We start from the raw sequence: 23,990 nt of genomic DNA on the forward strand, positions 1-23,990 counted from the left end.
GGACAGGGATGTCCCCACCAGGAATGCAGCATCTGAGACAGTCTGGGGCATCCAGACCTGAGCCAAACCCAACATCTCTCTCAAGAGACCCAGGCACCCTCATTCAGTCACTGCCACACACCTCCCTGTGCTCTTGGAGATGAGCATCTTCTCCTCATCCCAGTATGAACACAGCTACATTAATCCAGACTCCACAGCCGTTGGCTTTCACCCATTTTAAAACACCGTTAGTAACTTTTAATAAAATTTATGTTCAACAAGACAAAAAGTAGATTAAAATCACATTGTTTTCCTATTTGCACTGTACTAATAGCAACATATATGAACACCACCATGTAGCACAAAACTGCAGCATATCCCTTTTACAGAGTCAACTCACAGCAAATTTCCATTTAGAAGGTAATTTCATGATGTATACCCAGTCTTTTCCATTTCCTCTTCAAAAGGTTTGTTCCAAGATCATACATAAACTCAGCACTTTTAAAGCAAGACAAACAAATCACTTAAACATTTCTTTGAAAAACTGTATTAAACCAAAAGATTACACAGGATAAGGAAAAATCAGAGAAAGAGCAACACAACAAGCAATGAGGCCAGAACACAATCAAGCCCAAGAAATACTAAGACAGGTTTGTTTCACAGCAAAACATCTCTCAAAATGAAAGTACCAATAAATTCAAGACTACTCACATTTTTTCCTTTTTTTCATTGTAAATATTACACGTCTTTAGAAGGACACTGCTATGTTACAGTTTCTTAAAAACAATAAAAAGGCAGAGAGTAAAAATTTAGATCAGCAGCAGCATCTGGTATAGTACAAGATCAAAACAGACAATAGATGTGTAACTCACTGAAAACCTCCTTTAAAAAAATACTGTCCTTGGCTTAAAAAAACCCACCAAGATTAACGGTTTGCCTAATATTCAAAATATGCAAATGACATACTAATCAAAGTCCCTAATGCAAAAGACTTAATTGGCTCAAAATAGACTTTCGGTGTGATCCCAATGTATTTCACCATAATGCCCAGAACATGCATGTGCTATATTTAAATGTTTCCATGTAGAGAGACAGTTACCAGAATGAAGGATGCCACCCTGCTGATCTCTGAGGTCCTCAGCTAGGCCATTTAATCAGGTTGTTTTTTGTTGGTTTTTTTTTTACTCAGTGCAGCTTAAACACATGCAGAAATCAGCACAAAAAGGAAGTTTAAACCACTACATCTTCAGTGTAATTCAAACAAGTCATCAACACTTGCAAAGCAGAGTAGTGCTTTACATTATCCCCATCTTTACATTTACCATATCCCCATCCTCATGTTATCTTTACCATTATCCCCATCCTCACGCTGTCTTTACGTTTACCATTATATCCCCATCCTCACATTGTCTTTACGTTTACCATTATATCCCCATCCTCACGTTGTCTTTACATTTACCATTATATCCCCATCCTCACGTTGTCTTTACGTTTACCATTATATCCCCATCCTCACATTATCTTTACATTTACCATTATCCCCATCCTCACGTTGTCTTTACATTTACCATTATCCCCATCCTCACGTTGTCTTTACATTTACCATGATCCCCATCCTCGCTCTTTGAGGGCTCCTATAAAGATATGAAGACCACAGCACAAGGTGCCATGCATGCTGAGAGCGAGCAAGCAGCAAACCTCAGGGCAGCAGACAAAAAACAGATCCCCATCCACGTTCCCATCCAGTGCCTCACCCCCTGCAAGAGGTTTTGGGCGGGCAGGACATAATTCCACACACCGGACAAAGGGGTGGGAAGTTTGTTTTTTTTTTTTTTCTAGCTGGTTTCACAAGGCCTGATCAGCAGATCATATACAAATACAAACAGTTAATATTCACAGAGCAACTTCTTGTACCTAATTATTAGAATAGATTAAACATCATTAATAAATATATAAAACAACATGATCATCTCACAGACAAAAACACATTTCAAAGGTCAGCATTGACTGAAATGTTCAGACGATTTGGTCTGAGTCGAGAGCTGCTTAAAGCACTGAAGAATTATAAGCAGATAATAATGTGAGTGTTAAGAACGGGCTCACAAAATACAAACTTAAGATTAATTTAACCTTTCTGCAGGGGCTCTGAACTGGCCCTAGAAGCTATTTCAAATGACCTTCACATGAAGGCCCTTGCAGCCATTGCATATTTGAGAATAAGCTCCTTCACACTGTGTGTATCTCAGCACTTCATGTAGATCAGCTGCAGAGCAGGCGTTCCCCAGGGACCAGCACACAGAGGTAAACATCTGCCCCAAATGATGCTGTTCTACATTTCACACCATCCTGTGCTGAAAGGGGACATTGTTCAGTCAGTGCTCAAAAGTCTTGTTCTGCGAGACAGAGACCAACATGCTCTCTCCAAGCTTCCTTTGCCATCTCAGACCTGTCCCTTTACCTCTCCCTCTCAGTTCTGCCTCTGAAAAGGAGAGGCAGCAATTCCCTGTCCCACAGTGCTGTTCTGAGGCTTGATTTCATAAGGTGCTTTTGCAGAGTCTCAGAAAAGGCACTATAGCAGTGCAGCTGTTGCAATGTCAGAATACAGAGGTGAGCTCCCCACGGCCTCTCCCGAGACACCAGTGTGCAAATCCAGAAGGGATGAGAGCTCCCACTAGGTCACACTTCTGCAGCCCCATCACAGCAGTTCTGTTTTCTCCCACAGCTCTGAAAAAGCCTCACGTTTCCTGGTCTCGACACAATTACTGGGGTGCCCCATTCCTCAGGCTGTCTCCAGGCTCCATCGGCTCCAGTGGGCCAAACTCAGGGTGTGTGTCTGGGGACTTCCTTTGCCCTCGCAGGGTGTGAGCGTTCAGCATCTCCAGCAGCAAGTCGTACACTGGCACCACGTTTTTACACTTCATGCTCAGGAGATGCTCCATTCCCTTGTTACTGTGCAGGAGAACAGAAAATAACTCAGCAGTCTGGTTCCAACAGTGCAGAGAGGAAAAACACGCTCGTGGTGTGAAGACAGTCCCTTTTTAAAATTTGGATTTAAGAGGATTTAGCTGCTGTGGTCCCTGAGATCACTTACTACTACCAACAGCAGCAACATCCCAATACTTTAAGGCTGAATGTTCTACTATTTAGAGAAGCAAGTTTTGTTTTACACCATAGAAACTCTTTCAGGAAATAATTCAGATGTACCTACTCTATCCAAAGGAAAAACCTCTTTGATGCTGTAAAGGGGGGATGCCCCATACTGAAGCTTTAGGCAAAAGGGGGATTTACTACATTCAGTTTACTAATGGCTACCTACCTCTCCTACCTGGCTGAGCAGGAGGACCTAATTACCCAGCTAATTTCAAGCACTTTATTTACTGTCTGCATGTCCAGTGAGAGGATCTTGCAGGTGGCTGCAGACATTAAAATTAATCTTTCTGTTAGGCAGTAAAAGACAATGACGCCTTGCTAGCTTGACCACTCAGTGCTGTATCATGGTTTGGACTAAAAATGGCTATTGCCATTGCAGTCACACACATTTATACTCCAGGTGCACTCAGGGGTTTGGGATTGAGGTCTAAGGGTTCTTGCTCAGCACCAAATCTATCCCAGTGGAACTAGCAGCAGACAGCCAGCAGGCAGCTGAGCTGGTGGGTTGGGCTGGAAGGGGGACAGTGCTTCCAGGTAAACGAGGTTCTGCTACAATTCAACTGTTATGAATATGTTAATGGACAAGAAGAAATTGCAGCCCCTCTCCTGCACCCAGCTGTCAGTTATCTCCAGAACAAAGTAATTGACTGACCAGCACCAAGCAACAGGACACAGGAGACAGGACACAATCAGCTGCCTCCAGACTTTGGCTCAGGGAGACACAGCATCGAAAAATCTTGGCTTAAAAAGAAAACAGAAAAATTTCACAAAGATTCCTGATATTTGTTCACAGAATGCCAGAACAGCTCCTGCAAAGCTGTGATGTGGAGTCACATCACAGAGCACAATACAGGTGATGGCAGAGATTGGAGCCATGGGACAGGCTCAGCTTTGGCTCATGTTGGAGCTTTTGCAAGGCCAGCTCTCAACACACCCAGTCCACAAGATGACTGTTAAAATCTGTCTTTCAGCACCATCAGGTCCCTGCTGCTGCCCTTTGCTCTCCCAGGAAGCTTATTGCAAAGGTGGCCACCCCCTTTTCAGTGTCCCTATAAATGTGCCCACTTCTCCTTTGTGTTCTCCAGCCCAGTCCCATCTTCCATGCACACACAGTCCAAAGTCAAGCCATGAGACAGCTTAGCCAGTAGCTACCCTCTGGGTAATAATTTAAAATGGCAAACAGGGTGAAAATGAAAACCTCTTTGTAGGATCCACATTTCAGTCTGAGGTATCACAAGCATAGATGGACCTCTCAAGGAGGGCCAGGAGCCACTTCCCATGGAAAAAAACAGGAGCCTGACCTTGCTGCAGCATGAGTCATTTGGTAAAAACTCTGTGACTCTACATAAAAGACAACAAATTTGGTCTGGGATAAACATGGCCCCCAAAATCCACTTTGCTCCAGCAAAGCCCACACTGCAGATCAGTTTTGGAACAGATTCTCATTTTGGATGGAAGGGTTTTGATGGCTGGGTGGGGTGTTTTTCAAAAAGGCTGAATTTGTGTTATCGTTAAACATTTCAGGCAGACACAGATAATGACTAATTTAACGTAATAAAGTTAAGACAGCATTTTCGTATCATCACATCATTGAGTGCCAGCAAGCACTTGAGTTTACTGCCTGTGTTGTTGTGCTAGGAAGGAAAGCACCACCGTGACAGAGGCGAAGAGCAGCTCCAGGATTCCCTCAGGAGCACTCTGGAGCTCCAGCCACCTCTTTTTTTGCTGTAATAAACAAACACTAACATAACACAGGTGCTACACACGCTCTGTAAACTCTACCTGGCGTGTCTGACGTGAGAGAGGAGCATCAGCAAATTGGCCAGGCGAGTTGTCTGCTGCTGTGAGGGGATCCCACTCTTGGCAATAACCCACACCAAAGCCTCTGTGACCACGTTGAGCAGGTGGTGCAGCTTCCTGTTGCTTTCAGGCTCCTCTGCTGACAAAGGGAACATGCCTAACCAGAGGAGAGGAAGAAAGATTTGCTGCTAATGGGGAAGAAAAAAAAGCTATGACTGTAGATTTTTTAAAAATATGTAATATTACAAATGATGCCACATATGCCACATGGAGCTTGAATTTGATGGCCCCATCCTTTGCAAAGTGAGCAATTCTCCCAAATCCTCCCAAGCTGTGTTGCACATAGACCCTTCAGTCAGGTCGTGACACGCTCTCCATTCTCCAGGGTTTCTTCCCCCTGTACCTTGGTTTTGAACTATTATGAACTATAACATTATGCTCGTTCTAATCCCTTCTTGTTGAAGAAAACCACCCTTTTTCCCTGAGTATATGGTAGGGAGGGAGGGAGAACATGTCAGGGACACTGCTCAGAGTGACCCAGCTGGTCATGGTTTCCCTACAGATCACTAAGAATGTCATAATAAAGCACACGTCTGCAGTGAGAAACCTTGAGAGCCAGCAAAAACAAAAACCAAACCAGAACAAAACAAGAGGTTTGGGAGGATGGACAAGGAAAAAAACAAAACAAAACAAAACAAAAACAAAACATCACTAGGAAGGTCTGGAAACACACAATAATATTATTGATAATGCAGAAGAGACCTAGGACAAGGGAAAGAAAAAATCTTAACGGTCCCTCCAGAGATACCTACGGAAGGACAAAGCTCCAGAACACCTTGAAAATTAGAAGCAAATTATTATTAATTTTGTCAAGAATGGAAAGCAGAAGAGAAAGGACAGATCTTTTGAGACTTGAACTTTGAAGAAAATATGGCTGATTAATGTGGAGTTTGGTTGGGGGCTTTGGCTGTTGTTGTTGTGGGTATTTCAGAGAAAAAAAGGAACAGCTTTTGTTGTCTTTTGAAATAGTGGTATCCACAGAATCATAGAATCATCTAGGTTGGAAAGACCTTTAATATCATCAAATCCAACTTCTGACCCAGCACTACCAAGGCCATCACTAAACCACACCCCCACGTTCTCCATCTCCACCTCTTTTAAATCCCTCCAGGGGTGGTGACTCCATCACTTGCCTGGGCAACCTGTTCCAATGCCTGACCACCCTTTTGGGGAAGAAATCATTCCTAATATCAAACCACTCCTGGTGCAGCCGTTTCCTCTCATCTTCCTCATGAAATCTCATTTCCTCTCATCATCATCAAGGCTTTCCAACCACTGTTCCCCCAGCCTGTGTCACTGCAGGAGGTTTTTGTGGCCAGAGTGAAGGACCCAGCACTTGGTCCTGTTGAACCTCATGCTGTTGGTCTTGACCCATCAATCCAGCCTGTCCAGATCCCTCTGCAGATCCCTCCTACCCTCCAGCAGATCAACACTGCAACTCAAACAAGTGGGCAGACAAGTGGGATTGCAGCTGGACTCTTCCCCTTCAGTACTGGACTAAGAATTATGCAGCAGCTTCTTGCTGAAAGCAGTAGAAGTAAATACTCCAGCTGCTATTCAGTTGTGGGATTGTTTTGTTTTGTTGTGGTGTTTTTTTGGGTTTTTTATTTTTTTTTTTTTTGGTCAATATTGACTACAAAATGTTCTGGGGAAAAAAACAATTTTTACTGCAGGCCACTCTAAACTAGCAAACACTTGCCTTGTGTGAGAGGCTGCAAAGCAAAGCTGCTGTCCTGAAACTCATCTTGCAGAACTGTTGAGTACTTCCAATCATTGCTAACCAACTCATTGCCATTAAAGAGGAACATTTAAGCCCCATTAATCATCACCCAGTTGAGTAACTAGTATTACTAGAATTGCCAGAATTAAGAACAGGTTTGTTGGGCTGTACAGCAACTTTCCACATGACCAGGATCCACAGAGACAGGAGCAAAATTTCCCATTCAAAAGGACAAACCCACAGCTTGAGCCATGAGCCCAACCTTATGAGAAGCTATCAGAACTTGGGGTCTTTCATGCAGCTCTTAGGACAGGACTCAGCCTCTAAATACAGCAAATGATACAGCTTAGAAGTTTCCTGAGGAAAAATCTTTACAATCTATCAGAGTCCTTTCCTATTATTCTCTTCCAACAGTTTTTTTATCATTTGATACTTTGGGGGTTCTGAGGCTGATTTCTCAGCCACCCTCAAAATAAAAGGCACAGTTTGGTGAGTATTAGAGCCAAGCACATACTCACTGGAATTGAGGAGGATCATTGCCTTGACACACAGATACTCCTTGTGCTGCAGTTTCAGCTCTCGGAACCTCGAGGTCATGGCCAGGAGCATATCAAAGATCTCCAAAATTCCCTCTACACATTTCCCCTCATCCCTATGGAAACACATTCAACATGTTACCAAAAAAAGTGGAATTAAGGAACTGACTCAGACAGATAAAAGTCAAAGCATGAAGGAGGCTGCAAAAGGCCTATCTTGTCTCATCTTTGGGAGAATTTAAAAGGCTCTATCATGAAATTTAAATTGAAAATTACACTGGTGCAAAAGGTCAGCATTTATAAGAAACTGATTTTACTCATTAAATCCTGCAAGCAGGATTGACCATGAGTGTGATCAGATTTCTGTACCCTCTCAGCCTGTATAATTCTGGATAATCAGTTTGAAATCCTGTAGTGCAGGACACAGCACCACCTTGAATAATTTTCAGATTTGTTTCACAAGGAGTTATCCACAACTAATAACATAATGTAATATGTAATAATTTTAATAACATTTCTACCTAATGGAGGCCTCAGGACTTAGTAAAACAGAAAGACTAAAATAAGTTGGAATAACAAGACATTTTTAAAGAATAAAACAACTCTTGTCCTTATCTCCTGGCACTTTTTTTGTGTAGGTATTGAAAGCTAGCGGGGGTTTTGGTGGCTTTGTGGGTTGGTTATTTTTATATTTGCAAGTGTTTACAGAATGCAACTTTCTCCACCTTGGATATGAGAAGTGTTCCTGTTTTCAGATCTGAAAAACACCCCAAACAAGTCATTCCTATTTGTTTAAAATTCAGCAGTGGCAAATTTCAAACTACTAAATTTTCTGTTCCAGTTTTTTTGTTAGTTTTGTTTTTTACATCCTGGACTAATAAAAGTGATTAAGCTTTACAGCAACAATATTCAAAGGGAGGCTTCTAATACTCTTTGTCAGAGGAGATTTTTTTTTTCTCTATAATGTTTTTAAGAAAAGACAGATTTAAGCACAGCAGTGCAGGGGAATAAAAGAAATTTACTGGATCCCAAGAGAAAGGTGGTGAGCCTTCAGGCTGGAGGCAGGAACACCACATAGGTTCTGCCTGCAAAAAGTGTTTTTTTATTGCCCAGTTTCCTGTGTTCCTCATAGCAAAGAAGAATATTGAGCTTTAGGGAAGGACAGGCAGCTGCCAGATTCAGAACAAGGACAGAGGTTCCAGAGAAACAGATTATGTGTGAGATGTATCTGAAGGCTCCAAGGAGACTTTGGAGCCCCTTCCAGTGCCTAAAAGGCTCCAAGAGAGGGGCTTTGGACAAGGGCCTGGAGGGACAACTCAACAGGGGATGGCATCAAATGGAAAGAGAGTGGGTTTAGGTTAGAGATTAGGAAGAAATTCTTGACTGTGAGAGTACTGAGTCCCTGACCCAGGCCTTCCAGAGAAGTTGTGGATTCCCCATCCCTGGGAGTGTCCACGGCCAGGTTGGATGGGGCTCTGAGCAAGCTGGTCTGCTCAGAGAGCAGAAGGTGTCCCTGCCCATGGCATGGGGGTGGAATGAGATGATCATTAAAGTCCCTTCCAGCCCAAACCATTCTAGGATTCAAAGTTCAACTAAGTTAAAAACAATCAAGTTACAGACCAGGTTCATATAAGGATGTCCTGAATAAAATTACAGCATGCCCAGACAGTTGTAAGCTTCCACTCTGCCATGTCTTGAGGAAATGAAGAAATGCATCAAATATTCTAACTCTATTCAGCACATATTAACTCTTGAGCAATTAAATGTATCATACATTTTCCTCAATTTCTGATCGTTGCACCCAACAGTGCAGCATGTCCTTGCATTGAATTTTATATGAGCAAATAATATTTATTAATTAATTTTTGGTTCATATTAGCCAATTTTGCCTATCTGTATCTACAACGATAACTATTGATTGCAAGTCACATAACTGGTGCAAATCTGAATTTTCCCAGGTTGAAAAGAATAAAAAACATTTTAAGACTACCCATGAGAGTAGATTGCTTTCCTGACTTTTTACCATTATGAAGCTCAGGTCAAATCCTTCTAAGGTTCTGTAGAAAAACATCCTTGCTAATCCATATTCTTCCTTCCTGGTACATGATGTTATGGAGATATAATCTTTAAACTTCAAAACACCCTGCTGTACCTTGAAAAAATATTCAACAGTGAGCTAGGGGTCTTTAAATCCCTCTCAGCTAGTGCTGCAATGTTCACTATTATAGCTAACTATGAAGTCTGCTCCAGTGGCAGGCACAAAAACAGGCAGGAAACATATTTAAAATAATTAAAATGTCTCCTGATACTATATCTTCTTTTTAATGAGGGCAGTAGGGACAAATGAAAAATGTAGTGCCTTGTGTTGCTCTATCGACAGTTTCAGTATCTAGAGACCTGGAACAAAGGGGAAAAAATGGCCAAAAGATGTGGAAAAAAAAGCAGAGAAACTTCACACTCAGTGCTACAGGAGTTCAGGAATTTGCAAGTTCAACCATGCTTTTAAAGCTTAGCATTCCTTAAGCCTCCGTAAGGATGTGGAGCCTTAGGACATTATTGTTACAAGCATAAGTAAATTATATTGTTAGATGAAATATTAATAACATCTGCCGTGTTTAATCCTCTTCCTCTTACAATTCACCCCACCCTCAACCATGCCAATATGAAGTGTTCTCAAGAAATTTATTCCTCTTACCTGTCTAAAACAAGGTCTGGTGCAAAAATCAGTTTGCCAGGATGGTCGATGGACCTCCACATCAAACCAATCATTAGAACTTCCATCCAGCAGCTCTCCAAGAGTCTTACTTGGTCATAGAGGCTGAGATCGATGAAGCCTAAAGCGATGCAAATAGCATAAAATAAATCAACTTGTTAAATGCTCTGTTTTGATAAAGAAAAGTGAGTATATGAGAGACAAAACGAAACGCCAGAAAGAACTATGGGTTGTGAAGATAAGGGAACACTGATATCCAAAGTGCCAGGCTGCCATTTCAAATGGGAACAGAAATATTTGCTGTTATCAAGGCCAGGTTGGATGGAGCTCTGAGTAACCTGGTCTAGGGGAAGGTGTCCCTGCACATGGCAGGGGTTTGGAATGAGGCAATCTTTCTTTAAGGTTCCTTCCAACCCAACTCATTCAATGATTCTATGATTTATTTCTCTCCAGAACTTATAGCAAGGCCTCAGATAACACTGCAGCACAGTCAGAAGACAGAGACAGTCACAGTCCACCTTTTCTATTCCCCAACAACAACAACGACAAAAAAAAGGAGAGAGAAATAGCATTTCATTTACTCACTCCAAACCAAAAGACCAGATGAGTAAATTATCAAAACATGAGTGGGAAAACAGATTGCTCAGTCAAGGAGGAAAACAGAGATATGATGAGGAGCTGCTCAGTGATCAGTAACAAGATCAGGCCACAGTTTTCAAAGCTGAGTTTCTTTAGCTCAGGCCCTTGGCAAGGTGCTCCGTTTCCAGATGAGCTGGCATCGCTGACACTGCATGGTGACAAACAGCCTGGCCATGGCAGACAGGTCCCCCAAAGTTCTTCCCTGTTGTCTGAGGTCTTAAAATACACACAGGGCATTTGGGCTGCCAGAGAATCTCTCTGTCAGTAATTTATACAAAAGCTTCACATGTTTTATTCTTATTACACTACTCAGCTGGAAGACAGTCAGTGAGAGCCAGGAGGTGACATGAACTGGGCAATGCTCACTTTTATCATCACTGACCACGCTGCTTTCCAAAACTGGCACGGCCTTGCCTCTGATTTTATCAGAAGGGTGAACAGGAGCTCAGGAGTGGTACCCTCCCTCCTGGATTCCTCCATCACTGAATTTACTACAGAATGCTCAGCCAAGAACAGATCATCTGCCACACATACTCATCATTTAAAACTGCTTTTAGGAAAATATTCACGGAAGTGTGAAATACTACAAAAACTGACAGCGTCAGTTTCCTGGGAAACACCAGCCCAAAGACATTTCAGAGTATACCTAAATAAATATTTACACACGGCATGTACTGATATCTCTAGCACAAGCAAGGAATTATCAGGTTTAAAAACTCTCTCAGTTGAGTGAGATGTCAGACCAAGCCCCAGGGTTTAACCTACAGGTGAAGATCCAGATTTATCACAGATGTCACCGGCTAAACTCACATTCGCAGCAGCAGCAGTAGGAGCCATGGCCATGGAGCACAGAAGTAGAGAAGGACTCTACCTCTCTTTTTCCTAACAGTCTTTTGTTCCAAAGATCCAGGGCAGCAAACAACCACCACAGCTTTCACTGCAGCGTCACGAGACCCATTTAATTTCATCCAGACTACATTAAACTAATAATTTTACTCTGACTGTATTACATGTCCTTTAGATTGTGGGTTCTGTTCCTTATCATCTAATTATAAATTGCTAAGACAGACAAGAAAGACCCCCAAACTTGTGCTGGATGTGTAAAAACTAGAAAAAGACACGCTGCTCTGGTCAGCAACACACTAGGCTGCATAATGAATCCAAATTTCGATATTGTGACAACATCTTATTGATTTGCAATACAGGTTCAGCAATGAACCGTGTCAAACTCTTTTAGACTAGGTCAACAAAGCAAAAGGCAATTATAGAAGCTGGGTTCTGCTGCCTAACAACCGAGAATTAAAATACTTGGAATTCAGAAGGGAAAAAATCCAGAGGTCAGCTTCTATTTTACTGAGCAACAAAAAAATTATAATCCATTAGGCTGAAAGTCCTGAGCAAAAACACAGCCACAGGGTAAAATTAATAACGAAAGACTGTCATTAAATATTAAATATGAAAACCCCACAAAATATGAACATGCTTTTTTTCCTATTTAGGCAAAAAGTTACTGTTAATACAATAAGGAAATATAATTTTTTTTTCACCTCCAGTGAGTGTCAAAATAATATCCAATAATAACTTAGAGATGAAAATGGGCTTGTAACCCAGGTGCACAAAAGCAAATATTCAGCTTTTCAGAAAGTAAAATTACTGCTCACTAGACCATTAGTTGAGAAATCTCTTTTTTTTCCCTATGAAATTACCTCCAGGTGCCAGGCAGGGATGGACATGGTTACATTCAGGCAAGAGTTTTTGAAAAATAAAATTCCATGTCCTGAACTTTAGCCAGCACAGTTTCTTTAATGAAAAACAAAAAAAAACAATCCACATTGAAGTAAATGCTCTAACTGCCATGTAATACTGCAGTGTCACTTACAATTGGGTGCATATTAAACATCACATCCATTTTTGGCACTGCTCTAAAATGCTGTTTATTTTTGCTCTCTGTAACAGGAGAGATCAGAAAAAATAAACAGAGACAACACAGTGTCAGCATTCCCAGGAACTGTTTTGATGAGGTCTGATTGCTTCAATGAGTTTTCTTCATACAATTCTCTTACTGCCAAGAAAAAGTTTTTCCTTCTGACATATGTTGAAAATAAACTAAAAGTGACTGATGCCAAAATTTAGGTTGGTTTAGAAACTGATCTTGTAAGAAATAAAAATAATTAATCTTAACTGGCTGAGGGTTTGAGGCTATGGATTTGTTTTTCTAAAAAAAATCTCAGAGCTAAAAAATAAAAATTAATAATAATCAGAAAATGGAAAAGGTTGGGTGGAGGGATGTTTCCCACTGAAATACTGCTTAAAATAAAGTCATTTTCTAAGACTGGTTTCCCTTACAATTCATTTCCTACCAGATAAACATAGCTAAGCAGAGTCCTCTGAAATGGCACATTTTAATCACATTTTTACGATTAGACAAGAAATTATAGCAATATATACCATTTAACCCTTTATGGTTACTTACTCCACAGTTACTTTCAGAGTTTCTTAAGCCAGGAAAAATAAGGATAAAGGATTTAGGCTCTCAGTTTTGCTGTCAATGTGAGATGTTTTAAAACTACCATCACTCTGCAGATGTCTAGCATGGATTGAGATGCTCTGGGGTGCAAACATCTCCTCCCCAGCAGCTCAGCAGCTGGTCTGGAATCTGCACACCCCAAAACCATCACACCTGGACCCTCCAACACAGTGTCTGAGACTGCTCTGCCCCTGGGAGATGTGTTCAGCAGCTGGAGCTGGAAGCACATCAGCCACTCCACCTAGACCTGAAATAGGATGCACTTCCCTGACCACTACATTCCTGATTTAAGGATTAAATGGAATATTCCTCTCCAAGTTTGCCTCCTGGGCTGTGCACACACTGTGTTTCTGGAGGGAAGGGCTCCTGTCATGTTCTCCCATGTGTGTCCTCCAGCAGCAGCAGCTCTTTAGAGTGCACACCATTCAAGGGCAGGGCACACACCAGCACACTGTGAATCCTTCAGCACAAAATCCAGGAGAGGATCCATGGAGTGCTGGCACTCTATCTGAAGCTCAGGATCAAGCCCCCTGCTGCTATAAGTCCACCAATTATTCCATGCTTTTAGCTCACTTTTAGTTTTTATTCTGCCTGTTTCAGTCACAGGTACTTCATGTGGAAGGAATTGCAAATGCTCACCGTTTCTGGTTTGTGAGAAGATAAATGGTTCATTCTCATGATGCTGTGGACATATTTGAGACATTCCAGGCAGTTGTACTGCAGTGTGTGTTCTTGGTGTTGCCAACAACCAAAAGAACCATTACTGATTTTTGTTTTGAAGGAGTGCACATAATAAATCTGAAATAAATACTGAGCTCCACTGATATTTTTCTGCAGCAGCTCTGTTAAGTGAAATGATTGCAGACATCCAGGACTTGGACACCCTCCAGTTATCACCAACTACTAGAAACCTTCTATCAGGACTCAAAGAAAAAGTTGGGTGTTAAATGAACCTTCTAAATCAGCCTAACCAGGTATTTATAGCTGAGGTAGAAATTGCATACAATACCACCTCTGCTTTGTAACAAAATGAAAAAAAAAATTTGAGTAAGAACAGACAGCAAGTTATGGGTTATATTGTGTCTAAATCAAAAACATCCAGGTTAATTATTGAGAGTAATAAACTCTCCATTACTTAGCAGGATAGAAAGCTTGGCTTTTATACCATGAACTTACTGTGCTGCTCTGTGTGCTGGTTTAGCACAAACAGCAAAAACCAATTAGTGACTGGCTTTGAAATTAAAACCCACAAGAGAACTGTTCTATGTTAACAATGGGGAAATTCCATGGCAGACTAAAAGAGACTTCTCTTTCTAAAGGAACTGATGAAAGACTATTTTATAGGTGGTAAACTGACCAAGAGTTCCAGGTTTTGTCTCTTTATGTTGTCAGGTTTCATTTTGATTGAACCTTTGTTGAAGGTTTCATTTTAATTATCATTTTCTTCTTTTAGCGTTTAGTAATAAATCTACCTTTATACCTTTTGAGTTTGAGCCTGCTTTGCTTTTCTCCTAATCCTATCTCACAGCAAAATAAGTAAATGATTACGGTAGACACTCAGACCGCTACACTAAATTTAGAAAACAGGAACTGGCGAACGCGAAACCATTACGCTCAGTCACGTCAGGGCAGAGGAGGACACACTGGCGGTAAAAACCATCGACTGAAACAAGAACTAGAAAACAAGCCTGAAAATTTCTCACCGGGAATTTTCTTGGCCCAGCCGATCATGTGCACCAGCTCTTTGTCGGCCAGCTTTGTCAGGGACATCATCATGGAGGCCTCGGTGAAGGGTTTGCTGGGCCGGCTGACCAGCACGTGCGGCGGCTCCGCTTCCAGCAGCGTCAGCACGAACTGCTCGGGGCTGACGGCGCTCAGCAGGATCTCCTTCACCCGCGTCGCTGCCTCGTTGTACCTCCTGGCCCTGCCGAGGCAATGCGCCCGCTCCTCGGGGTTGCGGTGGCTGCGCAGGATTCGGTACCCGCAGCGCTCTCTTCTCGAGCCTGCCGCGAGAGGCACGTGGTTGGCATTGCAGAGCTCTCCCCGCTGAATTTTCCTCCCTTTTGTAAACCCAAATATTTTGGGGAGAAGGGGGAAAACCTTGGAAAAATATTGGATGTTCTAATACTGAACGTTAAATTTCTGGGACTTTCAGCACGGGCTTAATTTTGTCCCCACTGACTTCAGCTGAGGGGTTTTGTTTATTCTACTAAACAAAAATAAAGTTTAAAAGCATTTGGTTTTGAACAATGGTTAACTCCGTTTAAAAGTCCAGTGGAAAACTCCCATTGACATCAAAAAGATATAAATCAGATTTTTAAAGGCAAATAAAGACAGCTGATAGTAAATTTTGCTTTATATGTAAAACCGGGGGAGTAAAAGACTTGAAAGTCTGGGCCACGTTACAGATTAAATGCCCCAGGAGCAAGCACAGCTGGGCCTCAGAGTCAGCTGGATGTTCACCCATGGATTCACAGGATTCATCCCATTTTTTCCCCAAGCCCCAAAAAGCCAGCAGAAGTTTCTCCAAAGGAAATTCAGACATCTACAACTAAGAGCAAACACCCTGTGTGGAGTTCTGTCTGCAGAAGGCTATTTCTGTTGCAAAGAGCAGTCCTTTACATTCCCAGATTTAATAAATTGTTCATTCTGACAAATCTAAACATTGTGAAATTCTTGGTCAGTGTAATTGGTGTTGGTCAGTGTAACATCACTGTTACCTATTTTTACATAGCTTCCAAGGAAAGAGTTTAAAAGCTTCTCCAAAACCATAATATTCATCAAATACTCAGCCATAGTTCTACTTCAGATAGCAAAGAGTTCCAAACAAAAGCCAAATTAAAAATAAGGGCAGTAGGAGCACAAAAGATTAGTTTCAGATAGTGTTGACAGGGCTTTGTCTTGCTAAATAAGATGCTGGGTGAATGCAGACCCTCGGGCTCATGTGGCAGAGGAACCTCAGGTGGAGGTGGTTTTCAGGTCATAGTCTGTCACATCTTCAGCAGCAGTCAGACAGCATTTGAGTCAGTCTGTAGGAGGAGTGAGTGCAAAGGCCAGTCAGGAACAACCTGGCTGAATAAGGACCAGCAGAGTCTTCCACGACTTTTAGGATCTGGACCTTTTGGTTGTACGTGGCTCTCACACCCCCACTTGCTGCTTGTTCAATAAACCATGTTGGATGCAGGAGGAAGTTAAAGAAGTTCTCATTAAAGAAGTTTTCAACATTGGAGAACACACAGTCCCTGGAAATCCAAGAGATTGGTGAAGACAAATAGGCAAAGCTGGTTCGATGAGCAGACCGCAGGCACTGAGCTGTCCAAGTGGGACAGGCCATTTGGAACTGGAAATATTTTTCAGCTGCAAGTCCAGTTTAAGGCCTGCACCATTTGGAGAAAGGATGGGTTTGCAACTTTGAAAGGGATGTGTGTATGATGAAATGGGCTGAGTGCAGGCAGGATCTTTGCACAAAGAATGGATTGAAGGAAATTAATCATTTGTAGAACCAAGTGTTTAGCCAAATGACAACTATCTAGAAGTTGCCAGAGCAAATGAACAGCAACTAAGGGAAGATAACAAACCAGCAGAGCGTGACACATTATCTTACGTAGATGTATGGAATGAGACTTGATGAAAATACAAAAAAAACCTTCCCTGCAGAACCACAGAAGTAACAAAGCAATTTCTTCCACCATCAGTCTGGGCAAATCCCTCCTGAAGAGAGTCAAAGGCCACCAAGGCATAGACTATTTTCTACAAAGACACCTGGATAACGCAGTGAACTCTGTGCTAAGCCTCATTTCTTGACTAATGCACAAAGGTCAAGCGGAAAATCTTGAAGTGGTTTGTGAGCTTCCAAAAAACCACTAGAATAGCACAGTGAACTGCAGCCTGTTTCAAAATCATGTAATGCACAGAAAGTATGTATTTTCCATCAGAGAAGACAAAAAGTAGAGGCTGACAGTGAAGTAGGCAACAAGAACAATAGACAGAGGAAGAGATACCCAGGAACCAGGGTGCTCTGCCTATAGATATCAATGGCTCTGATCTCCACAGCGTGGGAGAGAGCATAACCACGAAGAAAGAAAGAAAATGCATTGTTTTCACTATTTAGAAAGCTGAAGCACATTTCCGAGGGGTACCTTGAAATACAGAACAAGAAAAATAGCAGAGGGAATAAAAGACATGGTCAGGGTAAAAATTTTCTTGGGCTATCCAAAAATACCAAATGCTCTGTGAAATGTGTTATCTGAGTTATCCTTTCCAATTCACTGCTGTAAAGATCTTTAAATAATGTTTTGTAGCCTATAAATATAAATTTGAGCTTATATAAATATGCAGAAAATATAACCACACAGGTAATTCAGCAGATACTTTAGTGAATATCAAAGAAATCAAATTTAAGAGCAATTGAAAAAGTAGTTCAGCATTCTGTTCTAATTGACAAAACCTTGAACAATTTCCATCTGCACAGCTGTGCTCTCCTCCATCTAAAGGTAATTCAATCAGGTTATGATTTTGAGAGTATTAAAGGTCTCAATACTTATGGAAGGTTCTTAGTGGGAACTAGTAAACCCCTTTAAATTACTTTAGGTTATTTAACTGAATTGAGGGGGTTTTTTTAATATAACTAGTCCTTATTACATAAAATGTGCTTCATTTAAAACATAAACCAAATTACTATAACCATATTACCAGTGCAGAAAGCCAGACTGGGAGCATTACATTTCTGCATAGAAAACTTGCAACTAAAGAAAATACAACTGATGACAAAAACAAGGTGGAAAAAACCCAACCAAAGCAGATTCTGAGTTATTTGTGGTGTTTTTTATTCACCATATATTGCCAAAGGAGAAGTAGGCTGAATCACCGAGCAGCATGCATAAAAGATAATTAAAAGAGATGCCATTTATGAATACTTTCTATTTCTTTCTGCTTGTATTTAAGGAAAAAAAATAAGCTACATTTAAACTTTCTAGTCAATGGAAACAGCAGACGACACCAGTTTTCCAATTAAAACAACAACTTTCAACAACATAAAGGAGCTTCTTTGCTTTCTATTCAAATCCAAAGTTTACGCAGGACTAAGAAATTTTGCCTATACATCTATTAACATGCAAGAGACATGTATAAGCGTTTATAAAGCTACATATTATAAATAATTATTGACCAGCCAAATGCTTTACTTAAGTAGATACAGAGATGTGGCTCCAGGTGTGTAAAGGCAGAGCAATAAAATACAGCTTCCCCGATTAGGAACTATCTTCGACTTTACCATAAACTCCCTAACTGTACTTAGTATCTAATATTCATTTCTTTAAAGGTAATTCAGGCAATTGCAGAAGTGCAAAATGATCAAATCACTTATTCTTCCTACCACACTCTCCTTATTTAGAGCTATTTTGTGCAAGAAAATTGCTGTATTCAGCCGAGAATGCTGGACCAAGGGCAAGACCTGGAGCTACAGCACCACAGACCACGAGTAAATGTCCCCAAGATATAAGGCACATTAAAAAAAAAGTCATTAAAATGAGCCTGTTGTTCACTCAGCCATGAACAAGCCACAGCAGGTATTACTGGCAAGGAAGCACACTATTTTTCAAGCTTTGCAAATTCTCTGAAAATCACAAAAGCTGTCTGATATGGTGGGCAGTTACATGGCATGTTGCCATTCATACTGATTTTGGTCCCTGGCAATGGCTCAAGTAACCAACCAGTTCTGTAGGAACTGCAGATTCTCCCATTGAATATTTTATAACCAGTTATTGAAAGCGTGGAGTTCAATACTGGCTGCAGTACACATTGGTAAATCATTATCACTCCAGTCACCTTTGAAAGCAAATGCAAACATTCTGGTGAGTCCATGTCGCAGAGAAGACTCTCAAATTGAATTCTCAAGAGTAGGGCCACTGACAAAGGAGCTGCCGTCTGTATAGTGATTTCTATAAAAGCTGAAATTCAATTAATACATCTGATGTCCAGAGAATGTCTTGAAACATTTCATCCCCACTTATTTTCTGTGTGAAAAGTATTTTACAGTATTTTAACTGCACACAACAGCCACACACAGGAGAAAGAGCCAAATCATGAACCAGGCCACAGAGAAATCTTTTTTCCTTCCTACAAACTCGTCAAATGATGCCAGGACTCAAGAGCAGCATCTCTCCATCGCTTTTGAGTGTGGCCTCTCAGCCTCCTCACTCGGGGCTGAAAGGAGCTTTATCTTTGGAATAATTTCCACATGTTGAGAACTGACACATGGGGAAAATGATACAGGAGCAGGGCAGAGGAGGGTAATAAAAGTCAGGGAAAGTGAAGACTCCTTGTGAAAGAAGGTCTATTTGAGCCTCAGGAAGTGAAATAAAAGCAAAGGAGTGCTCGAAGAATGTAAAGTGATGAAGCAACTCTCCTCTTCTTCACTGTCTTTGACAAACACTCCATTTCAGCTTCCCAGGTAAACACCAGAAGGTTCTGAGGGAAGATCAGTTTTATCCTGATCTGTTTTATTCAAGTTTGCTGGGCAGAGTTTACTGCAGTTTTTCTGTTTCCTTTGTTCCTGATGAGAGTGCAATTTTTTTGCTAATTAGCCTTCTACCACTGTTAGGAGTCCTACTGCCAAACGTTAGCAGTGGCTTCTTTTTTGGAACAGCAGGGAACGTGGATTTCCTGCAGAGGAATTGGCAGATGCAATGTCCACAATCCCTGTACTTTTGGCAATGATGATATATTTCATAAGAAAATCCAGTATCACCTTAACACAAGCCCAACCTGGCCTCCACCAAAATACCTGTGGCTTGTTGGGCTGACTCTTAATATATCTGAAGATGACAACCTCCAAGAGGCTTTCAGAGACCAGGAAGCTGTAGAGCAACACCTTTCTGCCATCTCCAGCTGTATGGAAGGTGGCCTGTACTCCTCAATCACATTTAGGCACAGAAACATGTCTTAAACACACAAGTACCTATCTGTGTGGTTTTTCTCCAGTTGTCTATTGATTATATGCAAAGCGGGGATTTAAGGATATGATGGGGATGGTGCTGAGATTTTATGAAGAGCTCTCATAAACTACAAAGAGGCAATTGAACTTCTTTTATCACTTCTGCTGGATACAAGTCTCCTCTGAGCAAAAATGCACTCACAAACCATTCTATCCCAGCCAGGGCTCCAGCAGATGTGGAGCAATCCTTTCGCTAAGTGACCTCAGAAAGGAGCAGAGATGCGGAAAAACCTTCATTAAAAACAAAGTGTTCTCTTTTATGGCTTTCCACAATAAAAAGTTGATATTAGAGCACAGTTCTTGTGAGAAAATGTCTGAGAGATAATCACTCTGGTCTGCAGGAAATGGCATTTACATTTCATGCAAGAAATACTGTCTTAAAATCTGTCTGGTTGAAATGTCTGTCACCATGTGTCCATACACCAGCATTACTCACAGGTGTCACTTAACTCATCAGGTGACTCAGACAGTTCGGAATAATTTTTATGTTCTTTTTTTCTGAAAATAAATTGTTCAGACTCTCAAATTCTCGAGAGTTTCAAGCTTTAGCGCTACTGTTTAAAAAATTAATTATTTAAAACTACAGGGTTTTTTTTATTTTCCTCAGTTATAGTTCCAGTTGGCCTCTTTTTTTGTCTGGCATAGTCATCAATGTCCTACAGACAATCATTATAGTAGAAAAACATGTTTATGAATATGTGACAAGATTCAAGGGAACACAGGCTAGGACACAAGTGCATATTATAAAACTATAATTTATTACTTGTAACACTACAGTGCCTATGAGGTCTAATCACACACCAGGACTTTCTGGACAGCTAGAATAAAAGGATTAACTTAAGGCAAGCATTGTGGAGGTCTACCTTATAATATCATTTTGGAATCAATCTTCACCAAACCTTTCCAACTCCAGAACTGGGCTTTACAGAAACCTCCCTCGGAAAAACTTTGAGCAAAATTCTGAGTCATTAAAATGGCCAAAAGACAGTGGCACCATTTAGAAAGCAATAGTTTTGAAAGGAATATTATTTGCAGGCGTAAGTCTTTCCTTCCTGGAGGCAAGACCAAACACCAATAAAGTTGAGATGCATCATCACTGCAGGAAAAGACGGGAGCTTTGCATAGAAAGAAGCATCTGACTTGAGCAAAATAAGCTAAATCTACTCCAGGAGTACAAAAATAATACCAAGAACAGCTGAAATTTAATACACGGAACAGAAATTTCAGTTCTACTCTGTGAGTTATCAGCTAGAAATGAACAGGGAGGCTGTAGTCATAACAGATCATGGTGTGATTATGAACTGCCAGCATGGTGTTACTTTGAAAAAGGCAAATAGCATCCTGGGTTGTGCACAGAGGAAAGCTCCTGCAGCAACAGAAATGTATCAGTGCTACTGCAGTGAGGTCACTGGAATGCTGTCCATGACTCTGGGCATCCAAGTGTAAATTGGATGTCCAGAGCAGGTGGAGGGACAAGCTACCCTGATGATTTCCAGTTTCATCTACTTTCCTATTTTGCAAGAGGAGAAGTTTTCTTGGTTAATTTAGCCAACTAAAGCAAAGGTTGTGAGGGGATATGATGCAGTCCTTGAACATAACCCGGCCGTTAACAAAGAGAAGAGGAGCCTCAAAGCTAAAAGAAAATGTTGTTGCAAGAAGAAATGGACACTAATTGTTCAGCAATAAATACAGGCTGAACTTCTAAAGAATGTTCCTAATGAAAGAAGTCGTATTTCACAGTCTTCAGATCAAGGCTGAGGGAGGACAGATGTGGTGTCTAGTTTTGAAACAGAAATAGGTATCTACATTACATGGGATGAGACAAGATGCACACCTGCAAATCATGGAGAGGCAAGCACAGGGATCTTCTCCTGTCCACTTCAGTGTTTTTATGGGTTATTTTCCCAGCCTGTTTCTATTACATACATTTGGGAATCTATATGAAACAGCAAACCTTCACTGTAAACATACATTAGATTGAAACATTTCTCAAATAATTTTTTCTTAGAAGTAACCTTTAAAATGTAATCTATAAATGATCAACTGCATTGAAGTCACATTGCTGTAAGTACAAGACAGGGATAAAAGAAAAGGCTGGATAATTCTGAGTGGTGCAGTGATAAACAGAGGTTGTCCACCATCTCTTTTGGTGGAAGAGCTGTGGGGCATCATCTGAAGACAGCTTGTTCAAAAAAAGGAACTGCCCTCCCCTCACTGCGCCACCAAAGACCCCCACAAAAGCCTGGCATCCAGAGAGCTGGTTCTTCCCAGGATGGATGGCCAAGCTGCTGAGGAACATTGTAGATGCTAAGTCTTTGTAGGATTAAAAAGAGGGACAATGGAAAATCTGTCATTCTACTAGTGTCCTCACACATTAATTTTTGGAAGCTGCGAGCTGACAGCAGTAGTTCCACGTAGGTGCTGGTCTCATTCCTGCGCTCCTCCCAAGGCACCCACTCTTGCCACCATCAGAGGTGGAATACTGAGTTAATTAACTACTGCTAAGACGTGGCATTGCTGCTCCTGCAGTGCATCCAACCAGCAGAGCACGGCACAGGCTCCTTTACCTCACATGAGCAGAGACTGGCTCTGGAAAGTTCTGGAAGCAGCAGCTCTTGATTTCCCATTCTGCATGGCATGGAAGTCACTTGCCTCCCCAAAGCTCTGCAGAGGCTATATGGTTTTCATAGGCTTAACCTACACCTTGCCCCTTCCCACAGGTTTTCTTCTGAAAATGACAAGTCGTCTTCAGCTTTAACAATCAGTTAAATCCTTCCCATAAAACCTGCTTAAACCTTGCTTTAGTTGTTGTGCCTTCTTAGGATCCCAAGGGAAAAAAGATACAGGACTGGCTGAAGGGAAGAAAAAACCAAAAGCAGCAAAAAGCCAAGCTGAGAAGGCAGACACACCAAACTCACCGCATTTCATCATCCCCACTTCGTAGCATTTCCGCAGCCGGCATGCCTGGCAGCTCTTGCGCCGGTTTTTGTCTATTGTGCATTGATTGGTGGCTGGGCAGATGTAATCATTGTGTCCTGCAGCGGGCAAGAAGGGAAAATTCAACATTTCCAACCATCTTGGTCATTTCCTGAATCAGGAATGTTCTTGACTTTAAACAACTCAATTTTTTCTACGCTCCTTTAATTTAAATGATGCAAAAATGCATATTTATTCTGGATTATGAACATCAGCTTGTGGCTTCAAAATTAAACAGACAGCATTGCTCAGCTTTATTGTAGTGACTGTCAGACATCCAAGCACCTTCTAAAACCAACTACTTTTTTGAAAATGGAACATACATTCTTGTGGAAGTTTTCCCCCAGCCTCCAATTTCTTACTGTAGATTGGGAGTCTATACCTGGCAGACACCAGATTTTAATGTTTTTCCCCCCCTCAGCAGAACTGAAAAGAGCAGCTTCAGTTCTGCAAAGATTATGTAAACTACAGCTCTATTTACTGAACTCTGACGTAGTGAATTCCAGGAATGAAGAAGCCTTTGGAGGATTGACCCTGGACCAAAGTTTAAAAAAAAAAAAAAAACCCAAAAAAACCACCCAACAACAACAAAAAAACCCCACAACAACAACAACAACAACAAACCACCACAAAAACCCCCCACCAATATAGATAGAAAGCAGACTGGTATGAAATAATGCATCCTGTAACTACGAAGAAAAGCACAAGCAGAGGGTGTAAGTTTTAGATATTCTGGATAAGTGTTTATCTTGTTTCCATCAGTTTACACTGCAGCCTCTTTTGTTCTCTTCTTATTCTTTCCCATATCACCTCGTTCCCACCCAAACCCCTGTACGTTACTGTATTTCATTAATCAGTAATCTGGTCCAAAGGTTTGTTACTGTAAACTGGACTTG

General features: G+C 41.3%; 1 protein-coding gene across 5 annotated transcripts in view; it reads right to left on the minus strand.

The window, feature by feature from the left end:
- Positions 1-214: 214 nt before the first annotated feature.
- The window catches only part of ESR2 (estrogen receptor 2), a 46,410-nt gene continuing 22,634 nt past the window's right edge, over positions 215-23,990 (minus strand). For 4 of the 5 annotated variants that reach the window (XM_040068250.1, XM_040068251.1, XM_040068252.2 and 1 more), the window contains exons 5-10: positions 23,037-23,153; positions 14,828-15,127; positions 9,941-10,079; positions 7,228-7,361; positions 4,912-5,086; positions 215-2,928 (exon numbers count right to left, since the gene is read on the minus strand). In XM_040068250.1, the coding sequence (XP_039924184.1) occupies positions 2,739-2,928; positions 4,912-5,086; positions 7,228-7,361; positions 9,941-10,079; positions 14,828-15,127; positions 23,037-23,153 (1,055 nt within the window). In that variant the 3' untranslated portion in view covers positions 215-2,738. Of the gene's footprint in view, positions 2,929-3,781; positions 3,871-4,911; positions 5,087-7,227; positions 7,362-9,940; positions 10,080-14,827; positions 15,128-23,036; positions 23,154-23,990 lie in introns of all 5 variants that reach the window. The other variant, XM_040068254.1, reaches the window with a different exon arrangement.

This window comes from Hirundo rustica, chromosome 6 (assembly GCF_015227805.2).
Source record: "Hirundo rustica isolate bHirRus1 chromosome 6, bHirRus1.pri.v3, whole genome shotgun sequence".
Classification (NCBI taxonomy): Eukaryota; Metazoa; Chordata; class Aves; order Passeriformes; family Hirundinidae; genus Hirundo; species Hirundo rustica.